The sequence below is a fragment of the Myotis brandtii genome, unplaced genomic scaffold, assembly GCF_000412655.1.
Source record: "Myotis brandtii unplaced genomic scaffold, ASM41265v1 scaffold1080, whole genome shotgun sequence".
Classification (NCBI taxonomy): Eukaryota; Metazoa; Chordata; class Mammalia; order Chiroptera; family Vespertilionidae; genus Myotis; species Myotis brandtii.
In genome coordinates, this window is record NW_005353677.1 from 72,627 (window position 1) to 87,061 (window position 14,435).

The 14,435-nt window shown below is 47.9% G+C and overlaps 1 protein-coding gene across 3 annotated transcripts in view; it reads right to left on the reverse strand.

Annotated features, from left to right (window-relative positions):
- Window positions 1–1,869: 1,869 nt before the first annotated feature.
- The window catches only part of FAM19A4 (family with sequence similarity 19 (chemokine (C-C motif)-like), member A4), a 113,762-nt gene continuing 101,196 nt past the window's right edge, over window positions 1,870–14,435 (reverse strand). Inside the window, exons 4-5 of one of the 3 annotated variants that reach the window (XM_005857186.2) lie at window positions 7,833–7,957; window positions 1,870–2,691 (exon numbers count right to left, since the gene is read on the reverse strand). In XM_005857186.2, the coding sequence (XP_005857248.1) occupies window positions 2,680–2,691; window positions 7,833–7,957 (137 nt within the window). In that variant the 3' untranslated portion in view covers window positions 1,870–2,679. Of the gene's footprint in view, window positions 2,692–3,505; window positions 3,652–7,832; window positions 7,958–14,435 lie in introns of those variants that run through there. The other 2 variants (XM_014542469.1, XM_005857185.2) reach the window with 2 other exon arrangements.

The window sequence follows — 14,435 nt, forward strand, 5'->3', positions numbered from 1 at the left end:
ACATAGGTTTGGAGAAGAAATAAAATAGTAATCTATATTTAAGTCTGAAGTTTTCCATATAGTTCACATCCCCAACATTAAATGTTATTTTTGAAATTATTTTTCACTTCTGCATTTGAAATTTGCAAGTCTATGATGTTAACACAAGGAAATAAAATAATCACAAAAACTTATATGCCATAAGCCATCAGCAGAATGATTGTTTACTTACTAATACCAGCGTAACAATCTGGTAAGCATCCAGTCAGTCAAATTCAAACAAAACTTAGTGAACAAATGGATGTCATCTATTTTGATTCCTTTTGCAAGAATATAATTAAATATATGCAACTGTTACTATTATAAACATTATAGTGATATTTTCCCATAATTGTGTGAATACAGGGATCACTAATAGTACAGAAAGTGTGTTTTTGGCATTTCTCAATATATTAAACCTATCCCATCCTATATAATAACTAGAGGCCCAGTGCACGAAATTCGTGCACTGGGGGGGGGGGGGGGGGGGGGCGGGGTGGCCACCCAGCCTGGCCTGTGCCCTCTCACAGTGCAGGAGCCCCGGGATCGATCATCCCAAAGAAGTAAGCCCCACCCACCCATCCAGGGCTCCTTGATGGATTGCCCCAAAGAGGTAGGCTGGAGTCAGGGTCCCACCTCTGCACCGTGCAGAGCCATAGGACCCCCGGCATTGCTGCACGGAGCCCCCACCCACCCGCACGCACCTCACACGCAGCTCCGCCCACCCATGCACGCCCACTGCGCACTCAGCCTCCTGGTGATCGTCACGGCATGAGGGCATCACAGCATGAGGGTGTCACAACCACATAGGTTTTTATTATATAGGAAAAGGCCAGGCAGGACTGGGGACTGGCAAGTGGGTTGAACGGCTGAACTCTTGGTCCCTCCCACGGCCCGCAGGCTCCGATGGATCAGCAATGGTGAACGGGGGAACCGGGGTGGGTAGTGGGAGGACCAGGGTGGCTGTCAGGCCGTTGGGATCTCCAGCTCACCCCCGCTGCCCAGGGGCTCAGACAGGTGGCAAAGCAGGCACCAGTGACTTCACCTCCATGCGCGCACGGCTGCTCAGGGACTCAGGCCAGCAGGAAAGCGGGCGCCGGCAACTTCACCTCCATGCGTGTGCGCCGGGCAGGCCGCTAACGGAACGTGCTGCCCACTCGGGGCCCGCTCACACAGGCACCACCGCCGCCGCCATTGCCACCACCACTGGGGCTTACGGCGCTGACAGAAGCTGTGGGGCACGCCGAGACCTACCTGCCCCGGCGGCAGAGGTGGCGTTGGGACTGGGGACTGGAGAATGGCAGAAGATGGCCCTGATCATAGGCTAGGCCTAGGGACCCTACCCACACGATTTCGTGTGCTGGGCCTCTAGTGTTATTACGGTAGTGTGTGTTCTTATAACACTATGCATTTAAAATCTGGGTCAGTTCTTTTATCTGCAGCCTGTTTCTACACAACAGCTTCTGGGAATATGTGGGGACATGACTGCTGCAAAATCAACAAACCAGAAAAAAAATGAATCAGATTTTACTTCCAATTAAAGAAATAAAATTACTAACAAGCAGGGAAAGAGCTATGTTAAGAGTAAATCACTTAAAGTCTAAAAATTCAGCATTTCAAGATGCCTGTCTAGGAGTTAAAATATTTTAATAGGATTGACAAGTTGGATCTAAGAAGTCACTCTGGATCTAAACAGAGACTATTTCACATTTTATTTTATTTTTTGAAATATATTTTTATTAATTTCAGAAAAGAAGGGAGAGGGATTAGAGAAATAGAAACACTGATTAGCTGCCTCCTGCACGCTCCCCACTGGGGTTCGAGCCCAAAACCTGGGCATGTGCCCTGACCAGGGATCGAATTGTGACCTCCTGGTTCATAGGTCGATGCTCAACCACTGAGCCACACCGATTTAAATGGTTTATCTCTGTGACTACACATTAGCCATACAAAACCCGGGAGGTTTTCTTTCTTTTGTGAATATGTCACGATAAAGCTTTGGCAATAAAACAATAGAGTCGCTATGCTTCCTTAGCACTCAGCACAATGGTGCACTGAAGTTAAAGTACCCACATTTCAGTTCTGCTAATCTAACTTAAAATAGAAAACATTTCAATCATCAAAAGCAAAAATAAAATGCACACACAATAACCCCAGCAAGTCCTGCTATTCTTCAAGGTTTATAAAATAAGTCTCCGTCACTAGTGAATCAGTGTTCATTAACCTACATCTGCAAATAGCTTTGTTACCTAGATCCCTTTCAAACCACTTTAATGCAATGCTAACGGAACAGGTCAAAGAGGAAAGAGGAGGCCGAGCGGAACCTATATCCACATTCCTTTGTAAAGGCCGCTAGTCCTCCCGGGGCGGCCCATTCCACGGCTGGTGCATTCCTCGTTCCCCCGGGCTCCGTGGAGGTGCGTTCCGGAGCTCCAGCGGGCTGTCACTTGTGCAGCAGCCCCTGTCACAATTCCATGTAACAAAATGATGAGGCAGAGAGGGGACAGGGGCAGGAAACTGAGTGCACTCCTCACAGCACACATAGGCCCAGATGAAGCTGCTGAAATCCAAGACAGTTTCCCACAAAGAGGCCGGACGGTGATCCAAGCAAGAAGCTCTGCCGGCTGTCGCTCCTCCGAGATGGACACACACCTCCCTTTGCTACCGGGTGACCTGAAACAAATTAAACAGTGAGCATGCAATGCCCCATGTCCCTCCCCCCCCCCCCCCCCCAACCCCCCCCCCGACATAGTGCTTCCTGCCCACACCTCCACGCACAGTCTGTGCCACTGTGTGCAGGTTAGCAGGCTGCACCTTCACATAACCAACCTCCCCAGATCAGCTCTTTAAATCCCCCTTTACACTTCCTGCTTGTAGGTTGCAAAGACAACATGCACAAAGGTCCCACACGTGCTATTATGTGTCCTCGCTTTGTATCTGTGGAGACACAAAAATCCCATTCCAAGGCCCATGGGGCTAACTCGCACGTGCTGAGCGTGCTCTGTTACCGGTGCTGGAATTCTGTGTAATGAATGCCGATGAAAATCAGCAGATGTCAGGACCAAAACGTTGCCTTTGTTATTTTTTAATGTAGTTAACTGGCATTTTTAAAGAAGAAGTTATATTATGAAACTGCTGTAATTACTGGAAAGATACACCCATTAAAAAGTTTGTTGTTTTTTTCATTTGGAACACCCCAGGCTCATTAGTTGAAATCTAAGAAAACAGATCAGCAGTTTCTATAGTTTGATTTCTTTAGATAAGAAATTTTACAGGTTAATCAATACACCAGCTAGAAGGAAAAAGCAAAAACCTTAGGACTTTAATAGGTCTCCACCAGAAATATTTTCAAAGTAAATTATGTTATTTGATAGCACAGTCACCAAGGCTGGTCTTTAGACCCAATCAGGTTTTAGTCAAACCCCAGGTTCCCGACTAACTGGCGGAGAGGCCTTTATTCATGCATCTGCAGTAGAACGGCTCTCACGTTCGTGCTGGAACACTGAGGCGAACGGAGCCAACACCGGCCGTCCTCACGGGGCCGCCCTGGGGCAGGGCTGGCGCACTTTTCCACGTGGGCCTGCCGGTGAGCATGCTTCCTGTGCAGGCTGCGCAGTCACTGTCACACATTCTCAACGCCACCTTCACACACAAAAGCAGCATAGACAATGTGATATTGACTAAGGGCCATGGCTTCGTTCTGATAAAATGTTATTATGGACACGGAAATTTGGATTTCATAGAATTTTCATGTGTTGTGAAATATTATTTTCCTTCTTTCCTACTTTTTCAACAAATAAAAAATGTGCAACCCATTTTTAGCTCAGAGGCCATACAAGAAGAGGCCAGGGCTGGTTTGGGCTGGCAAGCCATAGCTTGCTGACTTCTTTTCTGAAGGAAAGTACTGCACCAACAGGCAAATAGATGGTCCATCAGAAGGTGACGTGCTATGGCAGACAGTCATCGGTGTGAGGAAGACACTGGGCAGGCGGTGGGAGGCTCCTGTGTGCAGAGCGGTGTGAGGGAAGGAGATGTCAGGAGACACTTGCAGGAGAGGTGGGAGCACCGACTCTGCAGGAAGAGCCTTCCCGGGGGAGAGGGGGTGACTGCAAGGAGCCCCGGGCCATGCATGGGATGTGGCCTCTCCCTGACTGTGGCTCAAAGATGGCACAGGAGCGCGCGGCCAGATGCAACTTAAAGGAATCGCTGTGACTGAGATGAGGAAAGGCAACGCCAGCAGGACTTCTGACAAATAGCACGAAGGATGTGACAGAAAGAGGAATCAGTCCTTGGCTCGAAAATCCTGACTGAGTTGGTCATTTCCCGAGATGGGGAGGACTGTCTTTCTTCGTTTCTTCGTCTGCTAAGTGTGAAACAGCACCTGCTCGCCTCCACTTCAGGGAAGAGTGGATGAGACAGTGGCCTGAGGAGCGCGGCCCAGTGCCGGGCATGCGGCTGACACTCGGGAAACGGCTCTTTCTGGACCCCAACGTCTGTCTATGACCTAACAGTGTTTACAGCCAAGTGCTGACCTACATCTAGGATGTCACTCTCAAAAGCATCCTCCTTAAGGAAGCTCATTCGCCAGGCCCACCTCATTTTGGAGCCCATCTACACTGAAGGGTGGAGAAGATTCTTTAGGATTTATTTTCCTGTAAAACCTTGGTTTTGCTGATTGTATAAGCAAGATCCATGTTACTTTGGAATGTGGGTGGATAAGGCTGCTGGCATGCCAATATCAGCTCCACTGTCCTGTGACAGGGGACCGCGTGTTTTACGCTCTGGCCGTAGGGATGAGGGAAGACCAACCCCAGGGGAAAGAGGCCACCTCAGCTGGACCTGGAAAGACAAGAGGAATTTTAGAAGAAGCGGGGGTGGGGGGGGTGTGAAGAAAAAAGCAATGGGCATGGGAACACAGCCTCTTGGGTGGGTGGCAATGAAGGCTCCTCCCAAAACGCTTATACTTTGTATTTTCCACCTGTTACCTGGGGACCCATTAATGGTCTCCCATCAAGGAAGAATCTGGGCAGGGAGGTAACTCGGGTGGCACAGAAAGCAGAGGAGAAGCCAAATAAAGGGGAGAACAGGGGCAGGTGGGGAGCTCGGAGAAACAGCACGTCCTGCATCCAGCTTGCTCATCAGAATCACCCCAACTTTGCTAGTGTGGTTTCCTAAGCCCGACCCAGGCTGACTGTCCCAGAATATCCTCGGGGTGGGGCTCAAAGCAGGGCACTTCTAACAAGTTCCCATGATGATTTTCCTATAGCAATTGATACCAAAACTCTTATAGCATGGTAGCAGAAGAGGATGAAGATGGCCCACAGTGACAGCCCAGGAGACAGAGAAAGGGATCCAGCCCTTAAAGGGCCACTGAGGACAATACCAGGAGGACCTGGTCATCTTAGATGGTGAGGTTGACAGATGCTAAAGAATGCCCCTATTGTTTAAATTCCTAACTTCTACTCTGGTTGTCCAATGTAAAATACTGGAAACATTTAGACACTTAGCAGAAACCTTGAAGATCAAAATGAAGTAGGAGAATCAGGTAGGATGCTTGCAAAGAGCTGCTGAAAATATAGACTGTTCTCTAAGGCAGAAGTCGTCAATCTCAGCACTAATGACCCTGGGACCAGACGACTCTTGGTCAGATAACCCCTTGAAGGCAAAAATGTTCCTGGCTGAGAACTACTGCTCTAAAGATACAGTTCTTCACCCTTAGGAGATGTTGTAAAAATCTGAAAATTCTTCAGATTCAATATGATTTACTTCTATTTTCAAATAACAGAAAGTCCTGGCAAATGGCTGGCTTTGGTGCTAAGCGGACATCAGGCACTTAATACGGCACCGAGAAGACAGGGCAACTCAGAATTAAGAAAAGGACAATGGAGGTGGGATTGCAGAGCCAGTTACATTTTCCCACAAGAAGAAATCACCGCACCGTCTCTCGGGACCCTGAAAACTGCACAGGTAGAATAAACTCAATGCCAACCTTTTACGCTCGGGAAAGACCATGGACTGCTTCCGGAACCATCCCCTCTCATTTCATACCATCACCTAAGGCTCTTAATGTCTCATTAACTGCTTACTCTTTTCTTATTTACATTTAAAGAAAAATAAAATTCTGACATAGGCAGCTTACTGTCGACAAGCCTACTTTTTAGCCCTTCCTTGTTTTGACGCTGTAGTGCAGCGGTTCTCAACCTGTGGGTCGCGACCCCTTTGGCAGTCGAACGACCCTTTCACAGGGGTCGCCTAAGACCATCCTGCATATCAGATATTTACATGACGATTCATAACAGTAGCAACATTACAGTTATGAAGTAGCAACGAAAATAATTTTATGGTTGGGGGTCACCACAACATGAGGAACTGTATTTAAAGGGACAGAAGGTTGAGAACCACTGCTGTAGGGATGAACCGCCTAAGGAAAGTGGGAACTATTTTGTTAGGTAGCTGATAGCCCTCTTCCAGGGAGGCCACAGCTCTGCCTTCACGGGAGCCCTGTCTCACCTGCGGTGTAAGGTCAGCATTGATTTTAAGACACAGAAATCGTTTCTGTGGGTGCCGCGCTCTGCACAGAGGCTGGTCACAGCTCCACAAATGAGTTACTGCATCTGCATCAGATCCATAAAAGACATAAAATGTCTTATACAGCCCAAGTCACACTGACTTGGATTAATAAAGGAAACAAAGTTTTACAACTTTGAGATTATTCTCAGGTGGCATCTCACTAAAAAAAAAAAGCAGCTAAGTATCATGATAGCTTAGGGAACTGTATTATGTTTCTGCCACTTTTCGAAGTGCCAAATGAAATGTCACTTCCATTGAGGATTTCATGAAAGCAAACTCATCTCCCCCACACACAGCCAAAATGCCCTGAAGGTTTGCTTCCTGCAAATGCCCTCCCTGACTGCACATAAACAGAGAGGGAGTGCTGTGGCAAGAGGCTACTTAGAAACCTTCTTTTCTGGAACATGGCTTGTGCTCATGGTCTTGTTTCATATTATATCTAAAAATCAATACAAGTATAATCTTCTGAAATGTCATTTCTTAGTCTACAAGAAATACAGTGAAGGAAAAAAATTATCATTGATGGATGTACAACCCTAGGTCATCAGTAACTCCAAAATTTTTATTTAGGAAGGGGTTAGGGAAATGGCTGGAAGGGGCCACTGGGAAAAAGACAATGGAATGCTTTTAAGGTGAGGTTTGCTTAGCAAGCACACTGAGTTTACATAGGTTGGAAGTGGATTGGGATTGACTTAGAGGTGGAGCCCATAGAAATGATGGGAGTGTTAACCTCCTTCCTCCACCAACAATGACTCCATGACCTCCCACTGCCCTGGATATAAAATATTACATCAGCTTATTTGTCGTAGTCACTGTTCAATATAATATATATATATACAACGCTAATATGCAAAGTGTCCCCTCAGGAGTTCGACTGGAGACTGGGAGTTGGATCACTCGCTATGATGTGTGCTGACTACCAGGGGGCAGAACGAAGGAAGGCCCTGGCCAGCAGCCGGCAGCCGGGGAAGGGAAGGCCCAGCCAGCAGCCAGAAGGCCCTGATCAGCCCTGATCTCCGGCCAGGCCTAGAGACCCTACCCGTGTGGGAATTTCATGCACTGGGCCTCTAGTCTGATATAAAGAGCTATGCTGGGGAAAGGACATTCCAGAAAGGCCAAAGTCACAGATGGGGTGGCATTGCCCATGCAAGATTGCCAATCTAATTGATGACCAGATAACACCAAAGGGGACCATGGCTACTAGTGCTGAGGTTGCACCATGCGGCTGCTTTGTCTATACTTGCCTTTGTAGTTTTGACTTTATTGCCACTGCTACAGGCCCAACCTGAGTCATCTGGCAGCACTTTGCAATCCTCTCCTTCCAAACAGGGATCCATGTGACACCACCACTTCTGAACCACGATGGAAGCTGGAAAACAAAGGCCAAATACTGCGGGTGACACTGCTTCTTCCTGCCAGTGTGGACGACATGAAGCTCAGCACGGAGGAGCACACTGACCTCCCTGGCATAGCGGAGTGAGTGAGATCTCACGCTTCGGGGCGAGCCTGCCTCGGGCTGAATCTGGCTGTGACACTTTTTACAAGTGACATCGAACTCATTATTTTACTGCTCTCCACCTCATTTTGTTCATCTGTAAAATGGGGGTAAAGATAGAACCTCGCCACAAGATATGAAGGATAAAGCTAATTCATGTGACAGTCTTGGCTGACTTTGGGGCAGTCACTTCCGTTCTCGGAAAGCGTTAGCTATTACTGTGGTCCTCATCTTTGGTGGTAGGCTGTATGTTGATGGTGCAAAGTTATGTTTAATGGTTTTTGTTGTCAATAGCAAAGACTAACAGCAGTCAACATTTCCAACCCACACGGTGCTCATCTCCTCATCCTTTCCAGCCGGTGCTGAGCACTGCAACACGGGGGCCCCAATAGCCCCTCAATGCCACTTTCTAGACTAGCCAGCTCACCTGTGAATTCACTTCCTGTTACCTCAGCATGCCTGCAGGGGGCGACCAGTAAAAGCATTTGTGTTTTAAGCCCATGGAGCAGGAAGTAGCAACCCTCTGAGTCCTCTGGGTTTAGAAGCACAAGAAGAAAAGTGAAGAAAGTACCATCAACTTGGCTGGTTATTCCCACAGAATCCAAGGACAAAAGGATCGTGACTGATTTTTAAGGGTGAGCCCAGCCAATAGGCTGGTACAGGACAGGGTGCTGGGGCCGGGGTGCTGGGATGGGGCGGGGGGGGGAATAGAGAGGATCTTAGCCCTGTTTTTCTTGTTGAAACAGCAACGCTAATAGAAAACATCCCCCATTGAATTTCACTTAAACTACTACCGCCTGAGAAGTTTGAAATTCAAGTTCAAGAAAATCTTTATAAATCCTTTTCTTGAGGGCCTGGCATGCTAATTGGCTTCCCTGCATTTTCTAATTTCAATGTAGCTGTACCTCTGAGGTTAAAAATGATCTTCTTGCTTCTACAGAGAAGAGAAAACTGAGGCCTGAGGTATTGACTTGTCCAAAGTCACATAGTTTGAAGAGAGTCAAGCAACATTGAATGGAGGCAGTCTGACCCTGCACCCACGCTCCAACCTGGAAATACAGGTGGGCGAAAGCAGGTCTACAGTTGTGAGTACACAAAACAGAGCTTATTCTTGTATTATTATTTATTAATTACTGTATTATTTTCCATATGAACTGTATGCTTCCCTTTGCCCACCGCTGTATACAGCTGCTCCCTCACACCAGGGATCTCTAGTGAAACAAGCCCTTGTATAGAACCAGGGATGAAAGTAGGTGACACAGTGAGCCAGTACATGCAGACTCCTCTGCAGGCAGCTGTGGTGCAGCATGATGAGGGCACAGCATGGTTTCATTATCAGCTGGGTGGCCGGACACTGCGTCTACCCTGATGCAGAAAAGTGGCCACCAATTCTGGCCAAATCCTGAGCTCCTATGCCATCAGTCCCATCAAAACCAATAACCTGAGTAGGGCGTTTTGCGATCTGGGATAACCACTTGCTAGTTAAATCAGAAGGCGCCGACACTGAGAGGGAAAGTAGCTGAATGGGTTATTTTTTCTGAGAGAGACACTGCCACTGGACACATTGGGGGAACCTGAGAACATGTATTCTTTTCAGCCCCAGATATCACAATACTCTCATCTTCAAACTAGATGGAGTTTTGCCATTTTCAAAGCACTTTTACCTACTGTCCCTCTTTTGATTGTCCCAACAACATTCAGAAGCAGGAAATGGAAGCAGAAGATTCCAGGAATAAACACCAGAGCTTTCGGTAACATGAGTTAAATGAGAGAGGAGGTATTAGATTCTAGTGCTCTCTCTCCACCCATCTGTCTCCTATGCCACACTGTACAGCAGCTTAGATTAACAAGTGCTCCCCAGCGTCTGGCCATGTTTATAGAGCTGCCACTGAGTCATTATTCCTGAACACCCTGGTTGGTCCCAAGTAGATATAAAGACAAGTAAGAGATGGTTCTCAACCCCCAACTTAAAATACCATCCACAGTACTGGAGAAGTTTCATAAATGTTGACAGAGCTTGGTTATATTTATACAGCGTTAAAGCTGAATCTAAAATACTTTATCTTATCTTTAAAGCTGTTCCCTAGACCCTGGCTTTCACTCAGCAGGGGATTCTATACTCTTCAGAGGAATCAGAGCCACATGGATGAGTCAGAAGAAGCCTCGATGGGCACATGGTCAGTGACCTGTCCTTGTGGGGGCAGGAGGAGCGGTGGGACATGAGTGGCCACCCTGGAAGCCAGCAGACCATGCGGCCGCCTAAAATACTTTATCTTATCTTTAAAGCTGTTTCCTAGACCCTGGCTTTCACTCAGCAGGGGACTCCATACTCTTCAGAGGAATCAGAGCCATGTGGACGAGTCAGAAGAAGCCTTGATGGGCACATGGTCAGTGACCTGTCCTCGTGGGGGCAGGAGGAGCGGTGGGACAGTGAGTGGCCACCCTGGAAGCCAGCAGACCATGCGGCCGAAGGGGGTTCAGCAAGGCCACCGGGCACTCAGCCGAGGAGGACGGTATAGAAAGCAATCTCCAGGGGCTCCGAGGCCGGGTTTAGACTAAACTGGGCTCTCTAAGCAGGAGGGAGCCATGGATAGTGTGTGAGGAAGGCAGGGCAGGGCGCCAGGGACACCTGCACTGGGCAGAGTCCGCCTGGCAGGGCAGTAGGAAAGGCTGTGGGCAGAAAGGAGTATGAGAGAAGAACAGGTGAGGCGAGTCTTAGAAGGGTCAGCGGGCAGAGGCCTGTAGAGCACTATAAAGGGGTCCAAAAGGTGTGAGTGCAGGGAGAGATCTGGGAACAATTCTTGGCAGAGAAAACAGGGTGCATCACATTTTCTCCACTTCACGGCAGGGAAATGTCAGTGCTTCCCTACTGACTCGGGACCAAGAACACTCTCGTGCCAACCCCTAGGAAAGGCACTGGAGGAGAAGAAATGATGGGTTGATTCAGGCATTCATCATAGAAAAAAAATGCCAGTTCTTAACTACAGAGAAGAAGATTGTTTTCCTAGTATTTTCTTTAAAGATTTACATTGAATTTATCTAAATAAATAAAAGAAGGAAGTATATATGGTCAAGCTCTTGTGAAATTACTCACCAGTTTTCTATTTACTTGGAAAACATGAAGTGACTGTCCAGAGACAGACTCGCAGAGACTCCGTAAAGAGCAAGCTGCCCTGGGTGGGAAGTGCTTCCACTGTGAAGCCCCGGCCTGCCTGCAGCTAGCAGGGCGCACAGGGCGGTGCCCCAGCAGGCACCTGCTCCCCGGGGCTTCACTGGGCAAGACTCGGAGCAAATGTTCTCTCAGAAGAGACAGACAGCAGAGCCACCACAGGAGCCAAAATGAAAGCTGCAAATTCCTTTATGATTAAAGATTGACTAAGAAGCTCACAACGAGGTGCGAACCAAGCAAGTGTGTGCCCTGCGGGTGAGCAGGTGATTGAACGGCCTGGGCACTGAGGTTCTGCGTGCACACTGCGCAGGGCCAGGCTGAGGCAGGGACGCGAGTGGGGTTCTCCTAAAACAACCGCAGAGCGCCGCCCCCTGACCTGAACCTGTCCCCACAGGAAATAAACCTGTAGGAGGCATACTTTTATTTTTCTGTTGATACCGTAACATACTTTCAATGAGAATGTCTTGTCGATTCTATTTTTTTAATTATTTTAAAAGCCTCATGCCTTCCTTACTTATGAAAACATAAAGATGCCGATCTGTAATAAATTTCACATTTTATGCAGAAGGGAAGAAAAAGACAGTGAAACCCTGGTTTTGTGGAAGTGAGTAGTACTTTCTATAAGTGTTCCAGGGGGAAAAGGAATGTGTCCAATCAGCTAATCTGCTTCTGGTGCATTTTCTTTACTCTCTGATGTATAAAATACATTGAGGGTTTGGGTTGTTTTCTATCCCTTATCTTAAATAAATATCATCCCACTAAACACAACTTACAATATGTGTTTATATAGCTACTTAGATAAGCCCACCTTTGAGTAAGACTAACAGCGAACAGGCTCACTTCTCAAAGTCTGGCCTCCCATTTGTTGACTTAGCTCAGTTGTACTTACAGAGTTAAGGCTTTTCTAAAGAAAGATGTGTTTTCACACTGACACATGGACAGGAAGATGGAGAAAACATCTTCCCGGAATATATATCATCTGGAAAATGGAAGTAGCCACCAGAATACTCTCTGAGATTCTGTGTTTTAGCTTCAGCTATTTTGCTGTCACCATTGTTATTTCAAGACACTCACAATCTTCTTCAAAAACACTAAGCCATTTATTAATTTTTAAGATTGCTAGGTGGCAAGCCCTGCCAATGTATATTTCTCTCTTTTTTTTAAGACAAAAAGCCATTCCAACCTGACAGGTAACAAGCATAAAAGCAGTCATGACAGCACTACGATGTTGCTTCGGGAATCCCACTCCTTCCCACTCCACACTCGCAGTGTTGTCATCCCACACTGTGCACGGAGCGCTGAGTGGGCTGCACGGAGCGCTGAGTGGGCGTGGTGGGATGCAGAGCTGTCCCCACCACTTTGTGACCAGGTCTGTCCTCGGCCAAGTGCCCCCTCACACAAGTACATACCCCTGGAGTGAGGACCTCTACGGCAGGGTTTTTTGACCTTGGCACTATTGACATTTGGGGCCAATAATCCCTTATTGCGAGAGTCCATCCTGTGCCTTGTTAGATGTTGAGCAGCCTGCCTGGCCCCCACCTCCCCAACGACAGTAGCACCCTCTACCCCAGGGTAACAACCCAAAGTGTCTGGAGACATTGTCGGATGTCTACCCTGGTTGAGAAACATTATTTGTGGTAATTAGATACTAGAGGTCCAGTGCATGACATATGTGCACTCGGGGGGCGGGGGGCACAGGTGTACTGGGGTCCCTCAGCCCGGCCTGCACCCTTTCGCAGTCCAGGAGCCCTCAGGGGATGTCTAACTGAGGGCTGGCAGTTGGACATTCTTAGCGCTGCCACAGAGGCGGTAGAGCCTCCCGCCACTGCTGTGCGTACCAGCCATGAGCCCAGCTTCTGGCTGAGCAGCACTCCCCCTGTGGGAGCACACTGACCACCAGGGGCAGCTCCTGTGTTGAGCATCTGCCCCCTGGTGGTCAGTGCACATCATAGACACCAGTCATTCCACCGTTTGCTCAATTTGCATATTAGCCTTTTGCCGTACAGCTAATTACCATGTTAGCCTTTTATTATATAGGATACTCAGACCAAATGAGAGGCTTAGCTGTTCATCAGACCTCATTAAACTAGGGCTCATTAAAAGACTCCTACTCCACAATAGACACCAAGCCCCACAGCCCCTGGTCTTCCTCCATGCCCCCACCATGGGCAATGCCACAAGCCTAACACTTGGAAACCTACGCTCTCAGAAATCTTGGGCTGTTTTAATGAAATTTGTTCACAGCATTTCATGCCCTTTCTTATTGGCACCCCCTGCTTCATCCAATCCAGAATACAAATTCCCAGCAGGTGGCAATTAAATTCTAAAATGTGATTGTATCTAAGGCCTCTAACACCCACGGCTCTGTTTACACCTCCAGGCTGGTCCCCTGCCATGTCCAAGCCAGACTGCGCTTCTTCCACCTCCCAAGGTGGCCCACTCGTTCTCATGTGCTTCACGTGGCTGCGCTGCCCAGTTCCCTCCAACCTGGTGAAGTCTCACCACTGCTCCCCTTCTCTGCTCTGCCCAGAGGCCTTCACCGACTAGAATTTAATTGTCCATCTTCTGAGTAAGGTGTGGGCTCCTTGAAAGCAGGACCTATGTCTAATTACCTTCCTTCCCTGGCATCTAGGACACGCCAGGCACCAAGTTGCTAAATTAAAAGTTGATGAATGAACTCACACATGCAAGACACATTCGTCCAGCTCACAAAGTGCTTTTGCAAAGTACACTTTGCTGGCATTCACCTGATGACCGGAGAAGCCCAGAACCCTGCTTCATCATAAGTGGCAGGAAACCACACGCAATGAGAAACTCCTGGGAAATCGCAGCTGTAAGGCAGACCTGGATCTCACACAGTTGGAGCTACAGACATCGCCTCCAGTGCGAACAGTAACCCTCATCCCAAAGCAAGCGAGTTCCGACATCTGAGGAAAAAAATTCAGGTATCATCAAAAGAAAGAAAAAAGTTGCCCTAGCTGGTTTGGCTCAGCAGATAGAGCATCGGCCTGCCAACTGAAGGGTCTCAGGTTCGATTACAGACAAGGACATATACCCGGGTTATGGGCTCGATCCCCAGTAGGGGGCATGCAAGAGGCAGCCAATCAATGATTCTCTCTCATCATTGATATTTCTATCTCTCCCTCTCCCTTCCTCTCTGAAATCAATAAAAATATGTTTAAA